The 21,943-nt window shown below is 40.9% G+C and overlaps 1 protein-coding gene across 2 annotated transcripts; it reads left to right on the forward strand.

Moving 5' to 3' along the window:
* The first annotated feature begins 1,803 nt into the window (after nucleotides 1-1,803).
* On the forward strand, nucleotides 1,804-21,708 carry LOC101867532 (Smad2a). Of its 2 annotated transcripts, none has more exons than XM_021619891.3 (11): nucleotides 1,804-2,160; nucleotides 9,131-9,539; nucleotides 14,778-14,867; nucleotides 15,130-15,323; nucleotides 15,516-15,650; nucleotides 15,748-15,810; nucleotides 15,995-16,048; nucleotides 16,218-16,430; nucleotides 18,615-18,752; nucleotides 18,991-19,135; nucleotides 19,511-21,708. In XM_021619891.3, exons 2-11 carry the CDS (start codon nucleotides 9,304-9,306, stop codon nucleotides 19,632-19,634), a joined length of 1,392 nt encoding a protein of 463 aa, XP_021475566.1. In that variant the 5' UTR covers nucleotides 1,804-2,160; nucleotides 9,131-9,303; the 3' UTR covers nucleotides 19,635-21,708.
* The last annotated feature ends 235 nt before the right edge of the window (nucleotides 21,709-21,943 follow it).

The following is a 21,943-nucleotide window of genomic DNA, read 5'->3' on the forward strand; positions in this document are numbered from 1 at the left end:
GTACTCCCTGTTCACCCATGACTGTGTGGCCACACACGTCTCCAACTCAATCATCAAGTTTTCTGACGAACAAGTGGTAGGCCTGATTACCAACAATGACCAGACAGCCTACAGGGAGAAGACCCTGGCAGAGTGGTGCCAGGACATTAACCTATTCCTCAACGTCAACAAAACTAAGGATCTGATCGTGGACTTCAGGAGCCAGCAGAGAGTACGCCCCCATCCACATCGATGGGTCGCAGTGGAGAGGGTGAAAATATTCAAGTTCCTCGGTGTGCACTGACAACCTGAAATGGCCCATCCACACAGACAGTGTGAAGAAGAAGACCCTCACAAACTTCTACAATGCACAACTGAGAGCGTCCTGTTGGACTGTATCGTCCTCCAGAGGGTGGTGCGGTCAGCCCAACGCACCACCAGGGGCACACTCAGTGGTGTAGTGGTGGGTATATGCAGGTATACCCACTTATTTTTCAGTGATCATTGCGTATACTCACATCTTAATCCCCACGATGCATATCAATGTAGTGTAGTAGAGGTATATGCTGTATCAATTAATAAGGCTTGCTTTGATTTATTAGGATACCCATTAGCCGGCACCAAAACCGACAGCTAGTCTTACTGCGGTCCGACACGTAATGAAAAATACAGTACAAACAAAAGAAAAGATGACAGACTGATGGAACAGACTAGAATGTTTAGCTTAAAATGTTGATAAACAATTTCTTCACATTTTAGGCACAGCAATGTGCAAGCACAATGTGGTAGGCCTACGCACCAATGTTCCAAAATGCAATTTGCGGGAAAACACCTTTCTAAAATGTGCACCACACATGCGAGCAGTTTCATCAACAGAGATGAAAATATCCAAAGTTAGGAAGAGGTGAGATTAAAGATGCAACAACTATCATGGTTATTAATATGAATAGGATAATGCCTTTCCCATCTAACCAATGAAAGGAAGAAAACCAACAGAACAGGAAAATAATTCATCAGAAACCTGTGAATTTCTGAGTCAGTTGACAGCCTCATTTATCTGTTCAATAGTGGGCCTACCAATAGCTTACCTGCACAGTACAGCTTGGGTTGGCCTGACTGTGAAAGACCAATATGGGATTGATAATTTTCAGTGTGTCTGCCCTATGTACATAGTGATTGAACACTGGTCATATTAATAATGTTACATACATACAACCCACTTCATCTGTAAATCCTATATAATTGGTGTTGTACACACCTTTCATATTTTTATACTGTCCATACGCACCCTTATATACATATATATTTTATATTCCGGACTCTGACATATCTTGTTCTGATATTTCTTAAGTTTTCTTTTATTTTGTGGATTTGTGTATTAATGTTTTGTATTGTTAGGTAGGGTGCGTTGTTGGAGCTAGAAACATTAGCATCGATGCACCTGTGCGGGGGTACAGGTTAGTCGAGGTATGTGTAGACCTATGCGACCAATACAATTTGATTTAGGAAGAGCTTTGAAACCTGCCACTCAGATGTGTTAGATCAATGATTTCAACGGAGGAATGAGAGATACACAAGCCGCGGTTGCTACTTTCAAACAGAAACATCATATAAAGTTGTCTCATCAACCTTTTATCTAAAGTAGCCTGGATTTTTTTTCCGCGTGAAATCTTATCTTTGAGTAACCAATTGTGCATCATTTCAAATTAGGGGATGCCGCTACATGCAATATTTCTGTCCTCACCTCTAGTCTTTATGGACTATGAGAAAGGTTTATCAGTTATATCAATTCATATAAAAGTATGTATCGCAAGCTAGTTCCTCACTCTGACAATGTCAACGACAGATTCGAAAAATAAACCATGCTGTCAAATCAACAAAAAAGATTGACATTGCTGTAGGCCAATCCGATATGCTAAAATAATGTGATTGTCTTCTTTGATCCAATCAGGAGGGATTAAGATTCTGCGTGCAGCTAGCCTACTAGGGTGTCTTTCTTGTTCAGGTCTAGCTAACTTGTGAAGCTAAGCGGCTAGCCAGGTATCAGACTTGAGAAAATACAGCAATCTTCTCGTCGAGATAGCGGCTACATTTATAGTTGGGTTTAAAGGAAAGGTTTCCCCTTTGTCTACTGCATATATCGTTACACGGAGAAGAGCTCGAGATTCTCATCATCAAGGGGTAATGCAATGCTTTAATTTTCCCTCGACTTTTGTTTTGTGTGATGTTAGCTGCTATGATTTTTTAAAACATTTGGTATAGCTATCTTATTTATCACTTCAAGTGTTAATATAACATGCAATTGTTATTCTAACTGGCAATGGTGGTGTCGTAATCAAATAATTGTTTCATTATAGCTTACGTTAGCGAACTAGCTAGCTCGTCATTTAGCTAACGTTAGCTGTATTGAGAGTAAGCCTGGGTTAGCTAACTAGCTAATTGTTGTAGCACAACAATAGGAATGGGCGATAATGTACTCCAACCATACAAGTTACGTACTCAATAATTTCCTTAGCCAAGTTAACAATTGATTATTAATATATAAGGTAGCTATGAAAAGCTATCTAATTTGACTAGCTATATAGTTAACGTTAGTTGATTTACTGCTGATAAAATGGCCATCAACCAACTGGCCTGGAAGTGCTAGCTAGCTAACGTTAGCTATGGCCCGGATAACTAGCTAGCCCCTTACTTTAGCCGAGATAGCTAGCTTGCTACTACTTGTACCTACAATAAATAATCTAACCAGCATTGGAGTTTATCAATTAAACAGTTAATCACTGCAGCTAGCTAACCACCCGGTAAATTGAGATGTGGTGTTATACAGAATCAACCCGCACTGTTAGTATTTCAATATTATTTTTGTACATGTGTATATTCGCAAACAATGGTAGCTATGATGTTAACTTGTTGCTATAGCCAGCAGATCCGACCCACTTGCTTACAGCTGCACTAGGGTTGGACAGCATTCTTGTGTATATTAAAGGGGAATGGAAACACTAGGCTTTAGAACACCAGCTAACTGACGTTAACTGTAAATCGCCATAGTGGCATTGTTGCATCACTGGCAGGTTTTCCAAACTGTCTGAAAGACCATGAACTTGGCGTGCATTACAGAGCAACATTACGATTATCAAACAGTATATGAAAGAATGATACATTTTGAAAGTTGAGAAACAGCCCTTTAAACTATGGCATACAATAGCACCACATAAATCAAATGGCAATCAGTCAAGACAAAACATGTGAACATCTATCTTATACGAACATCTACGCTTTTCCCCCAAACTGCCATTTACACAACATCCTAATGAAGATAGAGGAAATACTTGAATATTGAGTCTTCCTTATTTTGTAAGGATTGGAACTCAGAATAGTAATATACTACATGGCCAAAAGTACACTACCGTTCAAAAGTTTATGGTCACTTAGAAATGTCGTTTCAACTTCAACAGTGAAGAGGCAACTCTGGGATGCTGGCCTTCTAGGCAGAGTTCCTCTGTCCAGTGTGTGTTCTTTTGCCCATCTTAATCTTTTTATTAGCCCGTCTGAGATATGGCTTTTTCTATGCAACTCTGCCTAGAAGACAAGCATCCCGGAGTCGCCTCTTCACTGTTGACGTTGAGACTGGTGTTTGCGGGTAATATTTAATGAAGCTGCGAGTTGAGGACTTGTGAGGTGTCGGTTTTTCAAACCAGGCACTCTAATGTACTTGTCCTCTTGCTCAGTTTTGCACCGGGGCCTCCAACTCTTTCTATTCTGGTTAGAGCAAGTTTGCACTGTTCTGTGAAGGGAGTAGTACACAGCGTTGTACAAGATCTTCAGTTTCTTGACAAGTTCTCGCATGGAATAGCCTTCAATTCTCAGAACAAGAATAGACTGATGAGTTTCACAAGAAAGTTCTTTGTTTCTGGCCATTCTGAGCCTGTAATCGAACCCACCAAGGCTGTTGCTCCAGATACAAAACCAGTCTAAAGAAGGCCAGTCTTATTGCTTCTTTAATCAGTACAACAGTTTTCAGCTGTGCTAACATAATTGCAAAGGCGTTTTCTAATGATCAATTAGCCTTTTAAAATTATAAACTTGGTTTAGCTAACACAACATGCCATTGGAACACAGGAGTGATGGTTGCTGATAATGGGCCTCGGTACGCCTATGAAGATATTCCATTAAAAATCTGCTGTTTCCAGCTACAATAATCATTTACAACATTAACAATGTCTACACTGTTTTTCTGATCAATGTACTGTTATTTTAATGGACTTTTTTTTTTTCATTGCTAAGTGACCCCAGACTTTGTGTGTGTGTAAAATATGTGTATATGTATGGGGGAGAGATGGAAATATTTGTCAAATGCATTATGGAACCATTGTCATTCTCAATGGTTTCTGAAAAAGGTTACTTGCTGTTTTGAGCAGTAGTGAGTTAATTAGATCAGCAATACTGAGTTAAATAGATCAGCAATACTATCAGAGCTCCCCAAATGGGCCAGGTAGGCTAGGCCTACTTCTGTATGCGTAATCAGGTGCGTACCCAACATTGGCGTAATCGGGTGCGTACCCAACATTGGCGTAATCGGGTGCGTACTCAACATTGGCGTAATCGGGTGCGTACTCAACATTGGCGTAATCGGGTGCGTACTCAACATTGGCGTAATCGGGTGCGTACTCAACATTGGCGTAATCGGGTGCGTACTCAACATTGGCGTAATTGGGTGCGTACTCAACATTGGCGTAATCGGGTGCGTACTCAACATTGGCATAAGCGCACCAAATAAAAGACAGTGAATAAATTGACAACTCTTAAATGGAATTAAATAAACCAAAATTTGTTTCTCAAATGTAGCATAGGTTGTGTGCTCTGCAAACAACGTGTCCACCCTGACAATGGGAAAGGTACATGACTGTAACAATATATTGAATGCATTAAGAGAAATTACCTTAGCCAAACAAACATTGTAAATTTAGAACAGTAAATGTACTACTGGGGTGCCAGCCACACGGCCTCTGCACTGAGACGTGTGAATCAGGCATGAATGTATTAACAGAAATTACCATAACCAAATAAATATTGTAGATTAGAAATTATGGGAATTGGCCTCCCGGGTGGCGCAGTGGTTAAGGGCGCTGTACTGCAGCGCCAGCTGTGCCATCAGAGTCCCTGGGTTCGCGCCCAGGCTCTGTCGTAACCGTCCGTGACCGGGAGGTCCGTGGGGCGACGCACAATTGGCCTAGCATCGCCCGGGTTAGGGAGGACTTGGTCGGTAGGGGTGTCCTTGTCTAATCGCGCACCAGCGACTCCTGTAGCGGGCTGGGCGCATTGTTGTCCTGATCTCAAAGCTGTCAAAGTTGTGAGAAACCTTTCAGGTCCAGTGGAGGCGAGGAGCCTCCCGGTAGTAGCATTCATTCACTTTCGGTCCCCGTACCAAAACTCACAATTTGCTCAAACCTGCCAATAACGCAATTGGTGTCAATCATTACTATGGCAATTCAAGATGGCGCTACACATACCTTAAATAAACGTTCAATATAAAAATACTAAAAAGAAACATGAAAAGTGTTGGTTTTATGAGCTGAAGTAAAAGATCCCTAACTGCAGTTCGGTGTCGTAATGGACTTTAGTGGACAAATGCTCACCTTCGATAGACACTGGCATACTAGAGAAGTGTGTTCTTCATGGGTGAATCCTGGTTTCAACTGTACCGGACATCCAGCCAACTTGACACAACTTTTGGAAAGCTTTCGGCACCTTGAGAGTCCATGCCCGACAAATTGAAGCTGTTCTGAGAGCAAAAGGGGGGATGCAACTCTCCATCGATAGACACTGGCACGCTAGAGAAGTGTGCTCTTCGCGAGTGAATCCTGGTTTCAACTTACCCACACGACGCCGTCTACCTGGTTGAGGGGTTTGATGATGTCAGCATTGTGAACAGAGTGCCCCATGGTGGGGTTGTGGTACGGGCCAGCATAAGCTACGAACAAAATTGCATTTTATCAATGGCAATTTCAATGCAGAGGGATACTGTGACGAGATTGAGGGCCATTCTCATACCATTCATCCGCTGCCATCACCTCATATTTTAGCATGATGATGAGGATGCATGGCCCCATGTCACAAGGATTTGTACACAATTCCTGGAAGCTGAAAATCAAACAGCCTGAGCAACTCTATGTAAAGATGTGTCGTGCTGCATGAGGCAAATGGTGAGCCACAACCCTACTTTTTAAGGTATCTGTGACCAACAGATGCATATCTGTATTCCCGTTCATGTGAAATCCATAGACTGATTTTCTTATATGAACTAGAGGTTGACCGATTAATCCGAATTAATTAGGGCCGATTTCAAGTTTTCATAACAATCGGAAATCGGTATTTTTGGGCGTCGATTTCCTATTATTTATTTATTTATTTTTATTATTATTTATTTTTTAAATAACTTTTATTTAACTAGGCAAGTCAGTTAAGAATACATTCTTATTTTCAATGACTGCCTAGGAACTGTGGGTTAACTGCCTTGTTCAGGGGCAGAACGACAGTTTTGTACCTTGTCAGCTCATGGGGTTTCAATCTTGCAACCGCACAGTTAACTAGTCCAACACTCTAACCATTGCACTCCATGAGTAGCCTGCCTGTTACGCGAATGCAGTAGAAGCCAAGGTAAATTGCTAGCTAGCATTAAACTTATCTTCTAAAAACAATCAATCAAAATCACTAGTTATAACTACTAATCCAGTTTAGCAGGCAATATTAACCAGTTGAAATTGTGTAATTTCTCTTGTGTTCATTGCACGCAGAGTCAGGGTATATGCAACAGTTTGGGCTGCCTGGCTCATTGCGAACCAATTTGCCAGAATGTTATGTAATTATGACATAACATTGAAGGTTGTGCAATGTAACAAGAATATTTAGACTTAGGGATGCCACCCGTTAGATAAAATACCGAACGGTTCCGTATTTCACTGAAATAATAAACGTTTTGTTTTCGTAATTATAGTTTCCGGATTCGATCATATTAATGACCAAAGGCTCGTATTTCTGTGTGTTGTTATGTTATAATTAAGTCTGATTTGATAGAGCAGTCTGACTGAGCAGCAGCAGGCCCATAATCATTCATTCAAACAGCACTTTCTTGCGTTTTGTCAGCAGCTCTTCGCAAGCACAGCGCTGTTTATAACTTCAAGCCTATCAGCCCGATGGCTGGTGTAACCAATGTGAAATGGCTAGCTAGTTAGCCGGGTGTGCGCTAATACTGTTTCAAACGTCACTCGCTTTTAGATTTGGAGTAGTTATTCCCCTTGCGCTGCAAGGGCCGCGGCTTTTGTGGAGCGATGGGTAATGATGCTTCGAGTGTGGCTGTTGTCGATGTGTTCCTGGTTCGAGCCCAGGTAGGGGCGAGGAGGGGAACGGAAGCTATACTGTTACACTGGCAATACTATAGTGCCTATAAGAACATCCAATAGTCAAAGGTATATGAAATACAAATGGTATAGAGAGAAATAGTCCTATAAATACTATATTAACTACAACCTAAAACCTCTTACCTTGGAATATTGAAGTCTCATGTTAAAAGGAACCACCAACTTTCATATGTTCTCATGTTCTGAGCAAGGAACTCAAACGTTAGCTTTTTTACATGGCACACATTTTACATGGCACATATTACTTTCTTCTCCAACACTTTGTTTTTGCATTATTTAAACCAAATTGAACATGTTTCATTATTTATTTGAGGCTAAATTGATTTTGATGTTTTATATTAAGTTAAAATAAGTGTTAATTCAGTATTGCTGTAATTGTCATTATTACAAATAAAAAAAAATGGCTGATTTAATCGGTATCTGCTTTTTTGGTCCTCCAATAATCGGTATTGGCGTTGAAAAATCCTAATCGGTCGACCTCTAATATGAACTGTAACTGTTTTTGAAATAGTTTGTTTTTGTTCAGTGTACGTTAGTGTATGCACATGTTTAGTATTAGTGGATGGAATATATCTATTTGCTTGGCTTTACTTCCAACGGTGTTTCCATTCCCCCTTTAAGACGCCACAGAGCCAGCGTGAGATATGGCTCGGAAAAAGTACCTCAATCCAGGGATGTACTCTGAATTGTCCCGTTACACCAAGATTGAACAACTGTTTTCCAAGCCATATCTTGTGCCGGCTCCGCAGTGTCTTGATATACACTGTGTACCAAATATTAAAAACGCATGCTTTTTCCATGACCTAGACTGACCAGGTGAATCCAGGTGAAAGCTATGATTCCTTATTGATGTCACTTGTTAAATCCACTGCAATCAGTGTAGATGAAGGGAAGGAGACTGGTTAAAGAAGGATTTTTAATCCTCGCGGCAGTTGAGACAAGGAATGTGTATGTGTGCCATTCAGACTGTGAATGAGCAAGACAAAATATTTAAGTGCCTTTTGAACGAGGTATGGTAGTAGGTGCCAGGTGCACTGGTTTGTGTCAGGAACTGCAATGCTGCTAGGTTTTTCACGATACACAAGGGGGGGTAACTGTTGAGCAAGAACGGTCCACCACCCAAATGACATTCAGCCAACTTGACACGAGGACATCCAGCCAACTGTGGGACCGCGTTGAGCGCCTTGTAGTGCCCAAAAAGGGAGGGTGCAGCTCAATATTAGGAAGGTGTTCCTAATGTTTGGTATACTCAATGTACACCGGAAGGCTGTCTGTGACCCTAGTGCAGCTGTAAAGCAAGCGGGTTGGATCTGCTGCCTAATGTAACTGCAGTTGTTGCTGATAAAAGGATGTGATGGTGGGATTGAATGACTAAACTCAACTCTCTGATTTTATGGGTGGTCTTGAAAAATCCCTTATCCACCATAGCCGATTAGTGTGGGCGGACTGGAGCTCCGATGTCGCATTTTTACATTTATTTCAGCACACAAAGAAGAGCCCGCTATTACACTAAACTTCGGAGCTCCAGGTCACCCACACTAGTCGCTGCTCAACTCCATAAATTGTGGGGTTGAGTTTAATCGGCTATCGTGAATAAGGGATTTAAATAGTTTTTCAAGACCACCCATTCACTTTGTAAAGGACCCCACACACACACAATTGAGTGCATTATCACACATCACAATCTTTTTTTCAGACATTCATTACTGAATTCCTGTTTGATTTTCCCTCAGGTGTTATCTCTTCTGCACATATCTAGCTCATCCTCACACCAGCCCTGTGATTCCTCACGAAACAGAGGGACCACACCAGAGAAAGGGCCAAACTGTGCCTCCCTTCCTCCAGGTCCCCTCTGCCTCCCGAGTGTGTTTGATTTCTCTCAAGAATCCTCCTCGCTATACCCAAAATGTCCTCCATCTTGCCTTTCACCCCTCCGGTCGTGAAGAGGCTCTTGGGGTGGAAGAAGTCAGCCAGCGGCCCCGGGGGAGCAGGGGGTGGAGAACAGAATGGCCAGGAGGAGAAGTGGTGTGAGAAGGCTGTCAAGAGCCTGGTTAAGAAGCTGAAGAAGACTGGACAGCTGGACGAGCTGGAGAAGGCCATCACCACCCAGAACTGTAACACCAAGTGTGTCACCATCCCCAGGTACGTAACCCCATGCCAGGTAACAACACAGAGCTCTGCTTACAGTCGTTGTATGGTTCTGTAGAGTGAACAGTTGACCATGCATCAGAGAACTTTGTATGGGGATGATTATATAAGGTGTATTTTACCTGTGTATTTACTATTGGCTAACCCTCTAGTGACCTCTCTTTCTTTAAACAGCCTCTCTAACATACAAGGTCCTAAAACATAAAGGTATTATAACTCCCAAATGATTTAAATCTTTCTGTCCTCCATTGAATCTCAGAAATTGTCCTACAGTTAGTTTTGTAAATGCTGACTCTGCACCCCAACATGTACTTATGCAATGCTTTCAAAAATATTCATACCCCTTGATGTATTCCACATGTTGTGTTACAGCCTGAATTGAAAATCGATTCAATCGAATATTATGTTTTTTCCTCATAGCATGCCACCACCATGCTTCAAGGTAGGTATGGTGTTAGACAGGTGATGAGCTGTGCCTGGTTTTCTCCAGACATAGAGCTTTGCATTCAGGCCAAATAGTTACATTTTTGTTTCATCAGATCACAGAATCTTTTTCCTTATGCTCTGTCTTTCACATGCCTATTTGCAAACTACAGGTATGCTGTGCTGTCATGTTCTTCCATCTAGCCAGTCTCCAATAAAGCCCAGATTGGTGAATTGCTGTAGACTGTTATTCTGGCAGGTTCTCCCATCTCAGGCAAGGAACTCTGTAGTTCTGTCAGTGGTCATTGAGTTCTTGGTCACCTCCCTGCCCAAGGTCCTTATTGCCCGGTTGTTCCATATTTTTTCCATTTCCCAATGGAGGCCACTGTGCTCTTAGACACTTTCAACACTTTAGAAATTGTTTTATATCCTTCCCCAGATATATGCCTCATCACAATTCTTTCTCGGAGATCTACAGACAGTTCCTTGGATTTCATGGTATAGTTTCTGCTCTGGCATGCACTGTCAACTGTTGGACCTTTTATATAGACCGGTGTGTTTATTTCTAAATCATGCCCAAACAATTGAATTGCCCACAGGTGGACTCCAATCAAGTTGTAGTGACATCTCAAGGATGAGCAAAGGAAATTGGATGCACCTGAGCACAATTTGGAGTGTCATAACAAAGGGTGTGAATACTTATGCAAATTAGATATTTCTGTATTTCATTTTCAATACATTTGCAAAAATATTTTCACTTTTTTTCACTAAAGATATTTTCACTTTTGGCATTGTGTGTAGATGGGTGACAAAATACATTTTCAATTCAGGCTGTAACAACAAAATGTGAAATAAGTCGAGGGGTATACTTTCTGAAAGCATTGTATGACATTTGTCTGAGGATGTAAAGGTAATCAGCCAGTTAACCTTGATGTCCTAGAGTAGAACATGTTCTCTGGGTATGTTGTAAAATACCCTTTTTTATTCGTTGATGACCTGCTTAGAACAGTTCAGATGTTTGTATGTTTATTAGATAATGAGTAATCTTGTTGACAGGTGGAATCAATATTGTGTAGATGGTCTTGCAAAATGTATTGCAACCAGGGCTCGGAAGTTCAATCATTTTGTTCATACATGCTCCTAAATATTTTGCTGTGCTACCAGACATTCTATTTTGGGAGCACCAGTGCGGAGGGGAAAAAAAATCTCCCAGGCTGTAGTTCGCTGTACCGTTTCCGAGTGCCCTAGAGAAAAACCACTTGTGGGCATTTGTTTGCACCTTGTTCAATCATGTTACTTCATTAGGTAGCTAGATCGGGAACAGCCTGGTTACTTTACCAGTATATCCAAGGAGATCAATGAATGAATGACTGATCTCTTGCATGTTGTCACACACCAACCTGGCGCTCTTTAAACCCTCACCTTTTTTATTAAATACAACCCTGTGTTTGCGCTACTCATTTCCGGGTTTTTGCATGGGCTGTGTCTCAATCTGTGGAATCGCTGGTGTCAGGCATCTGAATCTGCGGTAGTTTGTCGCGGTGTTTGTCAGACGTGAGACGATGCCAAAACGTTACGGTTCACGAAAACATCTGTAAAGTCGTCTGAGTGGTTTGAGCTACGATTCCACTATCGAAAACTGAGATGCTCACGAACACAGACATGTTGCCTGTTTTGCTATACGACGCCCACAAGCTCCACAGGACTCGTGTGACGTCAGTCCTTTCGGTGTGCTAACTTTTTGATTTCTTCTCAATAATGTCTGTAAAGTCAATGGTTTGAGCTCACTAGGGTTGGGTGATTATTACAATTGCATCGTCTATCGACGATGTTTGACCGCTATCGTTGATGGTGATGACATTGTGATGTTACAAACGATGGTTTAGCATATTTGAGCTTGATTGCACACAGTCGGGCATCGCATTGAGAACACAGCAGACTGCCATGCCAAGTGGCCTAGTCCCTAATTGCCATAGCATACATTTTCAACACTGTAAGAGGTAGCTAGACTACTAACATAATGCAAGAGAACAATGTAGAAAGAGCGAAGAGCACCAAAGCAGCGCAAAAGGTCAGATGGGGCCTAATGTGTTTTTTTTTCTCTCTCTCCAAAGTCTGATGATCGTGAGCCTTTTGCAGCAGACAAGTCATTGTCTGGCTTATCGTTTTAAAATCGTAATTTTCTCCCTGTTTTGATTTGAACGTGACTTGTTGGCCTAGGCATAGCCAACTCTTTCATGATCAACCATCGACTGAATCTGTAGTCCTAACGGATTTGCATCTTTAAGTTCTTTGCTAATAGCCCAAATAAGAACATAGTATAGTAACATGGAGCGAGAGAGAACAAACAATTGCAAGATGGAGTAATCGAATTGGAAGTTTAAACAAACCTGATGCGTTTCTGCTGTGCAAACCAAGCAGCCAACGTGTAGGCAAAACAAATTGTGCCGTCAGAAAATCCCTCTTTGCAAACCAAACAGCCAATAATATAGGCTACCACAGGCTACTGTCAATAACAATTTCAGTAAACGTTACTTTGACAGTGGTTTTTTTCATGTTCTTGAATTGCACAACGTGCTTGGAAAACCTCCTGCAGCAGCACTTTAAGTGTGAACACTTTTTGGGGGGGGGATTTGTCTCAAACAACTTTTTTTAATTTGAATGGCGCATTTATATAAAAGTCAACAATCAGATAAAACCAATTATTATTTAGCCTATTACATTCTTTAACAATTGAATGAACATTGGGCTAAAAACGAATAGTCCTGTGATCCTTAGGCTATGCCTTTTTGCTTATCAAACTTTAAAAATCCTAAATATACAATCGGATAAAACGAATCATTTGTAACATTCTTTATAACAAGGATCACCATCATGTTCTCCCCATAGTAGCTAACTATGCAGGATGACGGAGGTTTGTAGTCCTTTGCCCTGATAATCTTTTTGCAAATTCTGTAAGTGACTTGGGTCAGGCAGCCTATACTATAAAGGGGACTTGGGTCAGGCAGCCTATACTATAAGTTAGAGAGTGAAATCCTGTCACTTGTTTATTTTTGCATATTTTTGTTGTTGTCAACTATTGGAATGTAGCCTGATGGAAGAATGTCGCAAATGCGCCAAATCCCAGTTCTTATATAACCAATGTATCCTTTTCGATTGTATTCTTCCCCCCCCAAAAAAAGATATATAAATGATACAATCGTATATCAACGATGTTTGGACCGGACGATGTGTCATTGCAGACACTGTCCAACCCTAGAGCTCACGCCCACAAGCTTCACAAGACTTTCATGAAGGTAACCCGGTACCGGCCAGTGCACAAACGCGATCCAGATTTTCATACCGTTTCTGTACCATACCGGGGTATACAGTATTACCGAATGTGCACACAAGGGGTGCTATTTCAAAACGACACACAAAACAAATTAGGCAACAGGGATCTTTATCCATGAGGGGATTGAATGCATCTGCTGTAACCAAGAAGCATGATCTTGACATCTAGCCACTTCGATAGCAAGCTAGCAAACCAACTGCAAAACTGGAACCCTCAGCTGGACATCATTTATTTGACTCTAGTTATAAGCACTGGCGTAGCACGGTTTTGAAAATCATACCAGAATTCGATATATCGCACAAGTGGTATATTTCTCAGCAATAGGGCAGATACTTCAAAACATACTTCCTTTTTGATATAATATTTTAAAATCTGTTTTGGCACGTGTGAAAGTTACTCAATGTGTTTCTATGGGCTAATAGCAGTAAGGCCAAATTCAATGTTTTATCAAATAATTGTTTATATATATATATATATACCTACCTACCTACCTACCTACAGGGTTGCTACCAATTTAAAAATATATATATATATATAGATTTTAGAGCCCTGATTGCAACTCGCCAGTCTCCATGTGTCATGCTTATCATGTATTAGAGGGAAGTTTAGAACCCATTTCAGAGCTCTTTTAGGAACATAACATACTGGCCGAGCCTATAGTTTAGATTCAGTCCCACTTCTGAGGTAGGCTATATCAGCTCTGAATTCTGATTCTGGATATTGTATCAGAAGCAAATATCACATCATATTTCGCCATTCCATTTTTATTTAATTTCTAGAGTTAATTTTCTGATCATTCCTTTCTACGTGTCCATTAGAATCACAAAGTGAATTGTAGAGGGTGGTTAAATGGAAATGTACTTTTTTTCCAAGGTTGCGCCCTCCTTTTCTTTTAGTCCCATTGTGTGTCTTCTGTGTTTTACTTGAATGTCTCAAGATAAGTTAAGTGCTTCCAACCGACACAGCTGTGGTGGAAAAGTTTCACAGTTTTTCAGAATATTTGGTACAATGCCACAGTAACATTAATGTTTTTTTTTGTCTTGCATACTGTTTCTTTGTATATACTACTATACTCCAGAGGCGGCTGGTGGGAGGAGCTATAAGGGGACGTGCTCATTTTAATGCCTGGAATGGAATTAACGGAACAGTATCAAACATATGGAAACCACATGTTTGACTCTGTTACATTAATTCCATTCCAGACATTACAATGAACCCCTACTGCTATAGCTCCTCCCACCAGCCTCCACTGCTGTATTCCCATCTTATGCCGTTTTTCTTTATTCCGTCAAAAGGCTTCTCTTATTTGGCGTGTCTTTTTTCAGTTCCTGACTGAAAGAATGAAATACCTGATTGAAAATTACTCTAATAAAAGAGGCCTTTTAATGTTTACATTACCCATACTGGTATTTCTGAATGACTCATGCCCCATGTTTATCATTTGTTTTTGTTTTGTTTGGTTTTTCTGTGCACAGCAATTGCTCTGAAATATGGGGACTGAGTACACCAAATACGATAGAACAGTGGGATACCTCAGGCCTATACAGCTACCCTGACCAAACCAGGTGACTATCTATCCTCAACTGTCCTGTGCTACATACTGTTGTACAACCTTGATGTGGGAAGTAATCATTCCAGGGGGGTGAGAGACATTGAGAACACAAATTCCATTCATACCTCATCACTCCCCTCTTCCCCTCTCCACACCGCCACCTTTTGTCTTCCTGGCCACATGCGTCTCCATCTCTTCTTCTCTTCCTCCCCGTTTCTTCCTTCCCTTACACTTTCAATTCTTACATCTATTTCCTCTATTGTCCATCCTGTCAGATCCCTGGATGGGCGCCTGCAGGTATCTCACAGAAAGGGTCTTCCTCACGTCATCTACTGCCGCTTGTGGCGATGGCCCGACCTGCACAGCCACCATGAACTGCGTGCCATCGAGGCCTGCGAGTACGCCTTCCACCTCAAGAAGGATGAGGTCTGCATCAACCCCTACCACTACCAGAGGGTGGAGACCCCGGGTAGGTTGTCTTTTGAACCAGTGGTGTGTGTGTGCTGACTTGTAGGTGCCATAAAATCCTATGTTAACAGCTAGTTCTGCGATTCTTTCTGCTGGCATGAGACATGAAAAAGGATGGGATAAGTGGGAATAGTCTTCATTGATATTTTGTAAAGAACTTTGTTTGACATTTGAAGAATCTTCTCTCCTCTAGTTCTGCCTCCTGTACTTGTGCCAAGACACTCGGAAATTCTGACAGAGCTGCCCCCATTGGACGACTACACTCATTCCATACCTGAGAACACAAGCTTTCCTGCGGGGATCGAGCCTCCAAATAACTACATACCAGGTTTGTGCATCTACCATGAGTTGATATGCAAATGGCCTTCATGATAACGATGTATCAGGTTCAGCTCATCAGTAGTTTCCCCCCTCTGTTACTATAGAAACACCACCACCTGGATACATAAGTGAGGATGGGGAAGCCAGCGATCAACCGATGAATCAAAGTATGGACACAGGTATATTCCACTTACCTCAAATAGCATGTTCTAACATAAAATAAGAAAGAAAACAGTTGTCCAACTGTCAAGTTTTGATTTGTTGATTAAATATCTTAGTGGATTCTTTGCAGCAATAAGTCCGACCATGCGATTTTATAATTATTTTTTTTTGTTGTATTTTTCATGTCAGGTTCTCCTGCTGAATTGTCCCCTGGCACCCTCTCACCTGTCAATCATAGCATGGGTAAGAATAACTGTCTGTCTAAAGCATCAGTCATTTATCAGTCACTTGTAATCTGACCAAATTTGACAACATTCATTGAGTACTATTTAGACAGCCCAGTGCCTACATTGGACTACTCCCATCAACATGTGTACTTGCTTTTTATAATGACATCCCCCATGTTTTTCAGACCTGCAGCCGGTGACTTACTCTGAGCCTGCGTTCTGGTGCTCTATAGCCTACTATGAGCTGAACCAGCGTGTTGGAGAGACATTCCACGCTTCGCAGCCCTCTCTGACCGTGGATGGTTTCACAGACCCCTCCAACTCAGAGCGTTTCTGTCTGGGCTTGCTCTCCAACGTCAACAGGAATGCCACTGTAGAGATGACCAGGAGGCACATAGGTACAACGGGCTACGCCACAAGAGGCACACTATTCCTTATGTGGTGCACCACTTTTGAAGGCTCTGGCCAAAAGGAATATGGTGCCAATTCAGATTTGCACAGGATCTGTAATTTAACACACATGTTTTGTTAGTGCTGAGAGATTAGTGCTTTTTGAGTTCAGTTCTATTATTTAAAAAAAATTATCACTGTTTTCGGTTTTGATAATTTAAAAAAAACATTAAATGTATTGTGAAATAGTGAACTTAAATTTCCAAAAGATTGAATATATTCCATTGTCTCTGTCAGGTCCACATTGGGTAGATGTAAATAGAAAAATATGATATAATATATTTGTTGTGTATATTACTTTGTTTTTATTTGATGACTTTCCATTTTTTTTGTATTTTACCCCCTTTTTCGTGATATCCAATTACGATCTTGTCTCATCGCTGTAACTCACCAATGGGCTCGGGAGAGACGAGGTCGAGTCATGCGTCCTCAGAAACTGACAACCTAAATCAGCCTGCAGGCGCCAGACACGCCACAAGGTGTTGCTAGAGCGCGATGAGCCAAGTAAAGCCCCCCCCCCCCCCCCCGACAACGCTGGGACTCCCAGTCACTGCTTGTTGAGACAGCCTGGGATCAACCCGGGTCTGTAGTGACGCCTCAAGCATTGTGATGCAGTGCAAGCTTAAGTCAAGCTTAGGTCCAAAATAAGCCCATAGAGACGGATTGGGTTTATTTTAGAAAGATTTTGGCGAGAGTGAAACCTCTCGCTTCGCCTCTTCCTCTGATCAGTCTCTGAGCTGGAAAAAACTGGCGCAATGGATTATGGTCATTGTAGTTAATTACCACATTTCTGCACTGAACTAGGTTGAATATTTGCGTAATGAAAACTACAGCTCCCTTCAGCCCAGCATAGTTCTTGACTTGATTTCTCTTGTGAATTATTTGATTTCTCTCTAAAGAAACGACGTGTTGGACTCACAGAAAAACCTATAACTAAATGGAATTAAAGTAATTGAACAGCACTGTTTTGTAGCTGAAATACTCATGCTTATTTACACTGAACAAAAATATAAACGCAACATGTAAAGTGTTGGTTTCATGAGCTGAAATAAAAGATCCCAGAAATGTTCTGTACGCACAAAAGGCTTATTTCTCTCAACTGTGTGCACTAATTTGTTTACATCCCTGTTTGTGAGCTTTTCTCCTTTGCCAAGATAATCCATCTACCTGACAGGTGTGGCATATCAAGAAGCTGATTAAACAGAATGATCATTGCACATTATAAAAGGCCACTAAAATGTGCAGTTTTGTCACACAACACAATGCCACAGATGACTCCTTTTTAAGCGAGTGTGCAATTGGCATGCTGACTGCAGGAATGTCCACCAGAGCTGTTACCAGAGAATGTAATGTTCATTTCTCTACCATAAACAACCCCCAATGTCATTTTAGAGAATTTGTCAGTTTGTCCAACTGGCCTCACAACCACAGACCACATGTATGGTGTTGTGTGGGTGAGTGGTTTGCTAATGTCAACGAGGTGCCCCAAGGTGGCAGTAGGCTTATGGTATAGGGAGGCATAAGCTACGGAAAACAAACAATGGCATTTTATCGAAGGCCATTTGAATGCACAGAGATACATTTTCGTGCCATTCATCCGCTGCCAGCACCTCATGTATCAGTGTGATAATGCACGGCCCCATGTTGCAAGGATCTGTACCCACTTCCTAGAAGCTGAAAATTATCCCAGTTCATCCTTGGCCTGCATACACACCATACATGTCACCCATTGAGCATGTTTGGGATGCTCTGGATCGACGTGTACAACCGCATGTTCCAGTTCTCGCCAATATCCAACAAGTTCGCACAGCCATTGAAGAGAAGAGGGACAACATTCCACAGGCCACCATCAACAGCCTGATCAACTCTGAGAAGATGTTGTGCTGCATGAGGCAAATAGTGGTCACCAGATTTCTGATCCACGCCCCATTTCTATGTATTTATTATATACACGGTATCTGTGACCAACAGATGCATATCCGTATTCCCAGTCATGTGAAATCCATTGATTAGGGCCTAATGCAAGTATTTCAATAGGCTGTTTTCCTTATATGAACTCTAACGCAGTAAAATCTTTGAAATTGTTGCGTGTTGCATTTTTTTTGTTCAGTATATTTTGCATTATTCCACAGGAAGAGGGGTCCGGCTGTACTATATTGGCGGTGAGGTGTTTGCTGAGTGTCTCAGTGATAGCGCCATCTTTGTTCAGAGTCCAAACTGCAACCAGCGGTATGGGTGGCACCCAGCAACCGTTTGCAAAATTCCTCCAGGTAACTTAGACGAACACCATCTCTTTGATTTCGATGTGCTCACTCCTATTATCATTTCATAGTATTACTAATATGTTTTCTGTTGTCTCAGGTTTAGATTATGTTTAGTTAGTCTTCCTACTTGTTTCTACAGAAAATATAATATTGATAGCAGGGAGGTTCTGCAGGCTTTACTTATGTTCTAAACAAAGTCCATACATTATTCCCAGCTGACCCTCTCCTCCCCTCGCTCCCTCAGGTTGTAACCTGAAGATCTTCAACAACCAGGAGTTTGCAGCACTGCTGGCCCAGTCCGTAAACCAGGGCTTTGAGGCTGTGTACCAGCTCACCAGGATGTGCACCATCCGCATGAGCTTTGTCAAAGGCTGGGGGGCTGAATACAGGCAAGCATGATGACTGACTATTACAAGAATACTTTTATTCTTGCAGTTGTACACATCTAAGTAGTTAGTAGACGATGGATAGTCTGAGGAAGACGGTAATATTAATATACTCATCGGCATACATTTAAAAAAATAAGAATAACATTGTAGCTTGCCAATGGTCCGCTTTTCTGGATTTATTAGAAGTTTGGAATGTTTAAGGAGCTGGAGGGGTAGTCAAACGTTACTTGACCCTCTTCAACAATACCTCTGTTACAGGGCAAGAAGTTTAAAAAAAAGTTTAGGCTAACCTTGGGTTTGGGTGATGTTCCTGTGCTTGCATGCCGAGTGATTTCACTAATTTGGCTTTGTTGTGGTCTTTCATTTGTCTCCCAGGCGGCAGACTGTCACAAGCACTCCCTGCTGGATTGAGCTGCATTTGAATGGACCCCTGCAATGGCTGGACAAAGTGTTGACTCAGATGGGATCCCCTTCTGTACGTTGCTCCAGTATGTCATAATCCTAGAAAACGACCCAAATAGTCGCCCACTCAAAGATCATAAAATTCGAACTTGAGTCCCATCGTGAAAAAAAGCTGCAGAATATATTTCTGCTGTAACATACTTCATAGTATTTGTGGCCTAGTGCCACTTCCCTGTCTAAACGCACACACGCCGTGAGACAGACTTTTCCGAATATAATTTGGCACTTTGTTACCCATCTTTGTGTTGCACCTTGTTAAATTGCTTTTCCCCAAATCCTTAATATTAGATCTATTTGTGGTACAAATAAAATGTATATTGGTTTTAAAGTCCAGGGATGAATTGTTGTAGGCAGGGGAAATACCAAAAAATCTTCTACACATAGTTTCTCAGTAAGAGAATGCTTGTATAAGTAACACAAGCGTAAATGCTAAATATATTCATCCATCTTTTTGACCATGAGGTAACTTTTCTCTGGGAAACATGGATACATCTTTTTTTTTTGTCAGGGGGAGTTAGCTTGGTTAAGAAATTATGATGGCCTTTGTTGCTTTCTCCTTTAAGGGAAATGCTAAATTATGTTTTTAAATGTAATTGCTTAATTGACGTAATTAACTCTTTTACTCTTTTGTCAGAATATTTCTTTTTTTATTCCAGATGTGTGTCGTTGTAAGATTCACTTCTTAATGGACATATAGGAATGTTTAGCAACAAAAAAAAACTAAACAAGCTGCAAAATCAATCTGGCTATAGCTGACATTCATTTGAGCTCTTTGTCATTATATGGCATCCTCAATGTTATTATAGGTAGCCTATGTTTCATTTCCACCACACACAGCCTCAGAATGCAGGCTAGTAAGTCCTGAACTTGCTTAAGTTTGGATGCACAAAGCAGGGACCAGAGAATATCAGCTCCAAAAGCTTTTTCTCATGTTTCACTGGGTGTCTTAAGTCTCTCGAGGTGAATTATTGAAAAGTTATTTCACTTGGAGAATTAAAGGTATCAGTGAATTTCATTCTATATTGTGTTTAGCCTATATCCCCTTTCTTTTGCTACTTTTTTTGTATTCTCATGTATTTTTATATATAAATATACTTAAATGTTCTTCTGTCATTCACTTTTTATTAGAGTTAATATTTTCAAGACTGCCTGTTTTTAAGTGACATGGCTCGCAATCGATGAGGAGCATGGATCATTCCAGTTTATTTTTTTTAAAGGTTAAACTTTAATCTAATTCCAAAAAAACACTGCCCCACGTAATGTAAACAGGTATATTCTCAACAACAACAAAAAAACACATCTGGTACATCAAAATTACACAAATCAAAGCTTAAATGCCTGTAACCTGATATCTGTTTTCCTGCAATGTATGGTTAGGTTATGTGACTCAGAGGCATGTATGAACCTTTTTTTGACTCCTTCATCTCTTCACTCTTGGAAGCCATTTGGTGCTCAATAAAGGATAAAAGGTCAACCATAAAACTGATATTTTTTATTTCTTCAGATTTTTTTTTTTAGTTAAATGTTACAGAAACTTGGCAGTATTCCATGTTCTTACATGAGAGATGAAACTGCACACTGGGACATAGATTCTGTATTAGTGTATGTATTTGTTCTTGTCTATAAAATACAGTATGTACAACAAGACTGAGCTTGCAGTATGCCATTGTCATTTTGTGGCTGTTGCAAGATTTTTTTAACATCTGTTTTCTCCCTTCTCCTTTATTGATGTTATTAATCTGTTAACCTTACGGCACTAGTGATTGTACTTTGTAAGTGCAACTACTGTAGTGAGTTTGGATTTGGGGAACTGAACCATGTGTTAGGGTCCAGTGTTGAAGCCTTGTACCATTGGCCTACAAGATATGAATGTGAAGAGTACATAACAAATCTGAAGTGGACCAGACGTACATAACAGTAGAACAGTAATATGTGTATTTAACAGTAAACTATTTGCAAAGCAGTCAGTATAGTAGTTGTCACAGTTGTTTTACCAGTAGAGGGCGTTATTGATAGAGCAGGGTTTTTTTTCTGACCATAAGCTTCTCAGGCGTGTGGCATATTATGCAGACTTCATAAAACACTAATAAAGATTTTTATTCTCATGATGACCATGTTTCTGTCATCTTTATTAACACGAATGTTTTTCACTGATCTCAGTCTACAGTTGCGTCCTCATGTTTACCTTTTCTTATCTACAGAAATTAAAATTGACCGTTATAGTAAATCGTTGCAATTTCAGTGTTTGATCTTATTAAATGAGAGCCATTCAATTATATGTCTATGTTTACATCCCTAGCCTCCCAGGAATATTCGTTTTTGGACAACGTTTTCAAGCACTAACAC

This window comes from Oncorhynchus mykiss, chromosome 11 (genome assembly GCF_057628025.1).
Source record: "Oncorhynchus mykiss isolate SJ-2025 chromosome 11, ASM5762802v1, whole genome shotgun sequence".
NCBI classification, from domain to species: domain Eukaryota; kingdom Metazoa; phylum Chordata; class Actinopteri; order Salmoniformes; family Salmonidae; genus Oncorhynchus; species Oncorhynchus mykiss.

Bases quoted from the DNA above. Each gene is read 5' to 3' on its own strand.
- LOC101867532 (XM_021619891.3), top strand. From the start codon at position 9,304: ATGTCCTCCATCTTGCCTTTCACCCCTCCGGTCGTGAAGAGGCTCTTG. The intron at 15,651-15,747 runs GTTTGTGCATCT...CTGTTACTATAG, and splicing joins TCCAAATAACTACATACCAG to AAACACCACCACCTGGATAC. The intron at 16,431-18,614 runs GTACAACGGGCT...ATTATTCCACAG, and splicing joins GATGACCAGGAGGCACATAG to GAAGAGGGGTCCGGCTGTAC.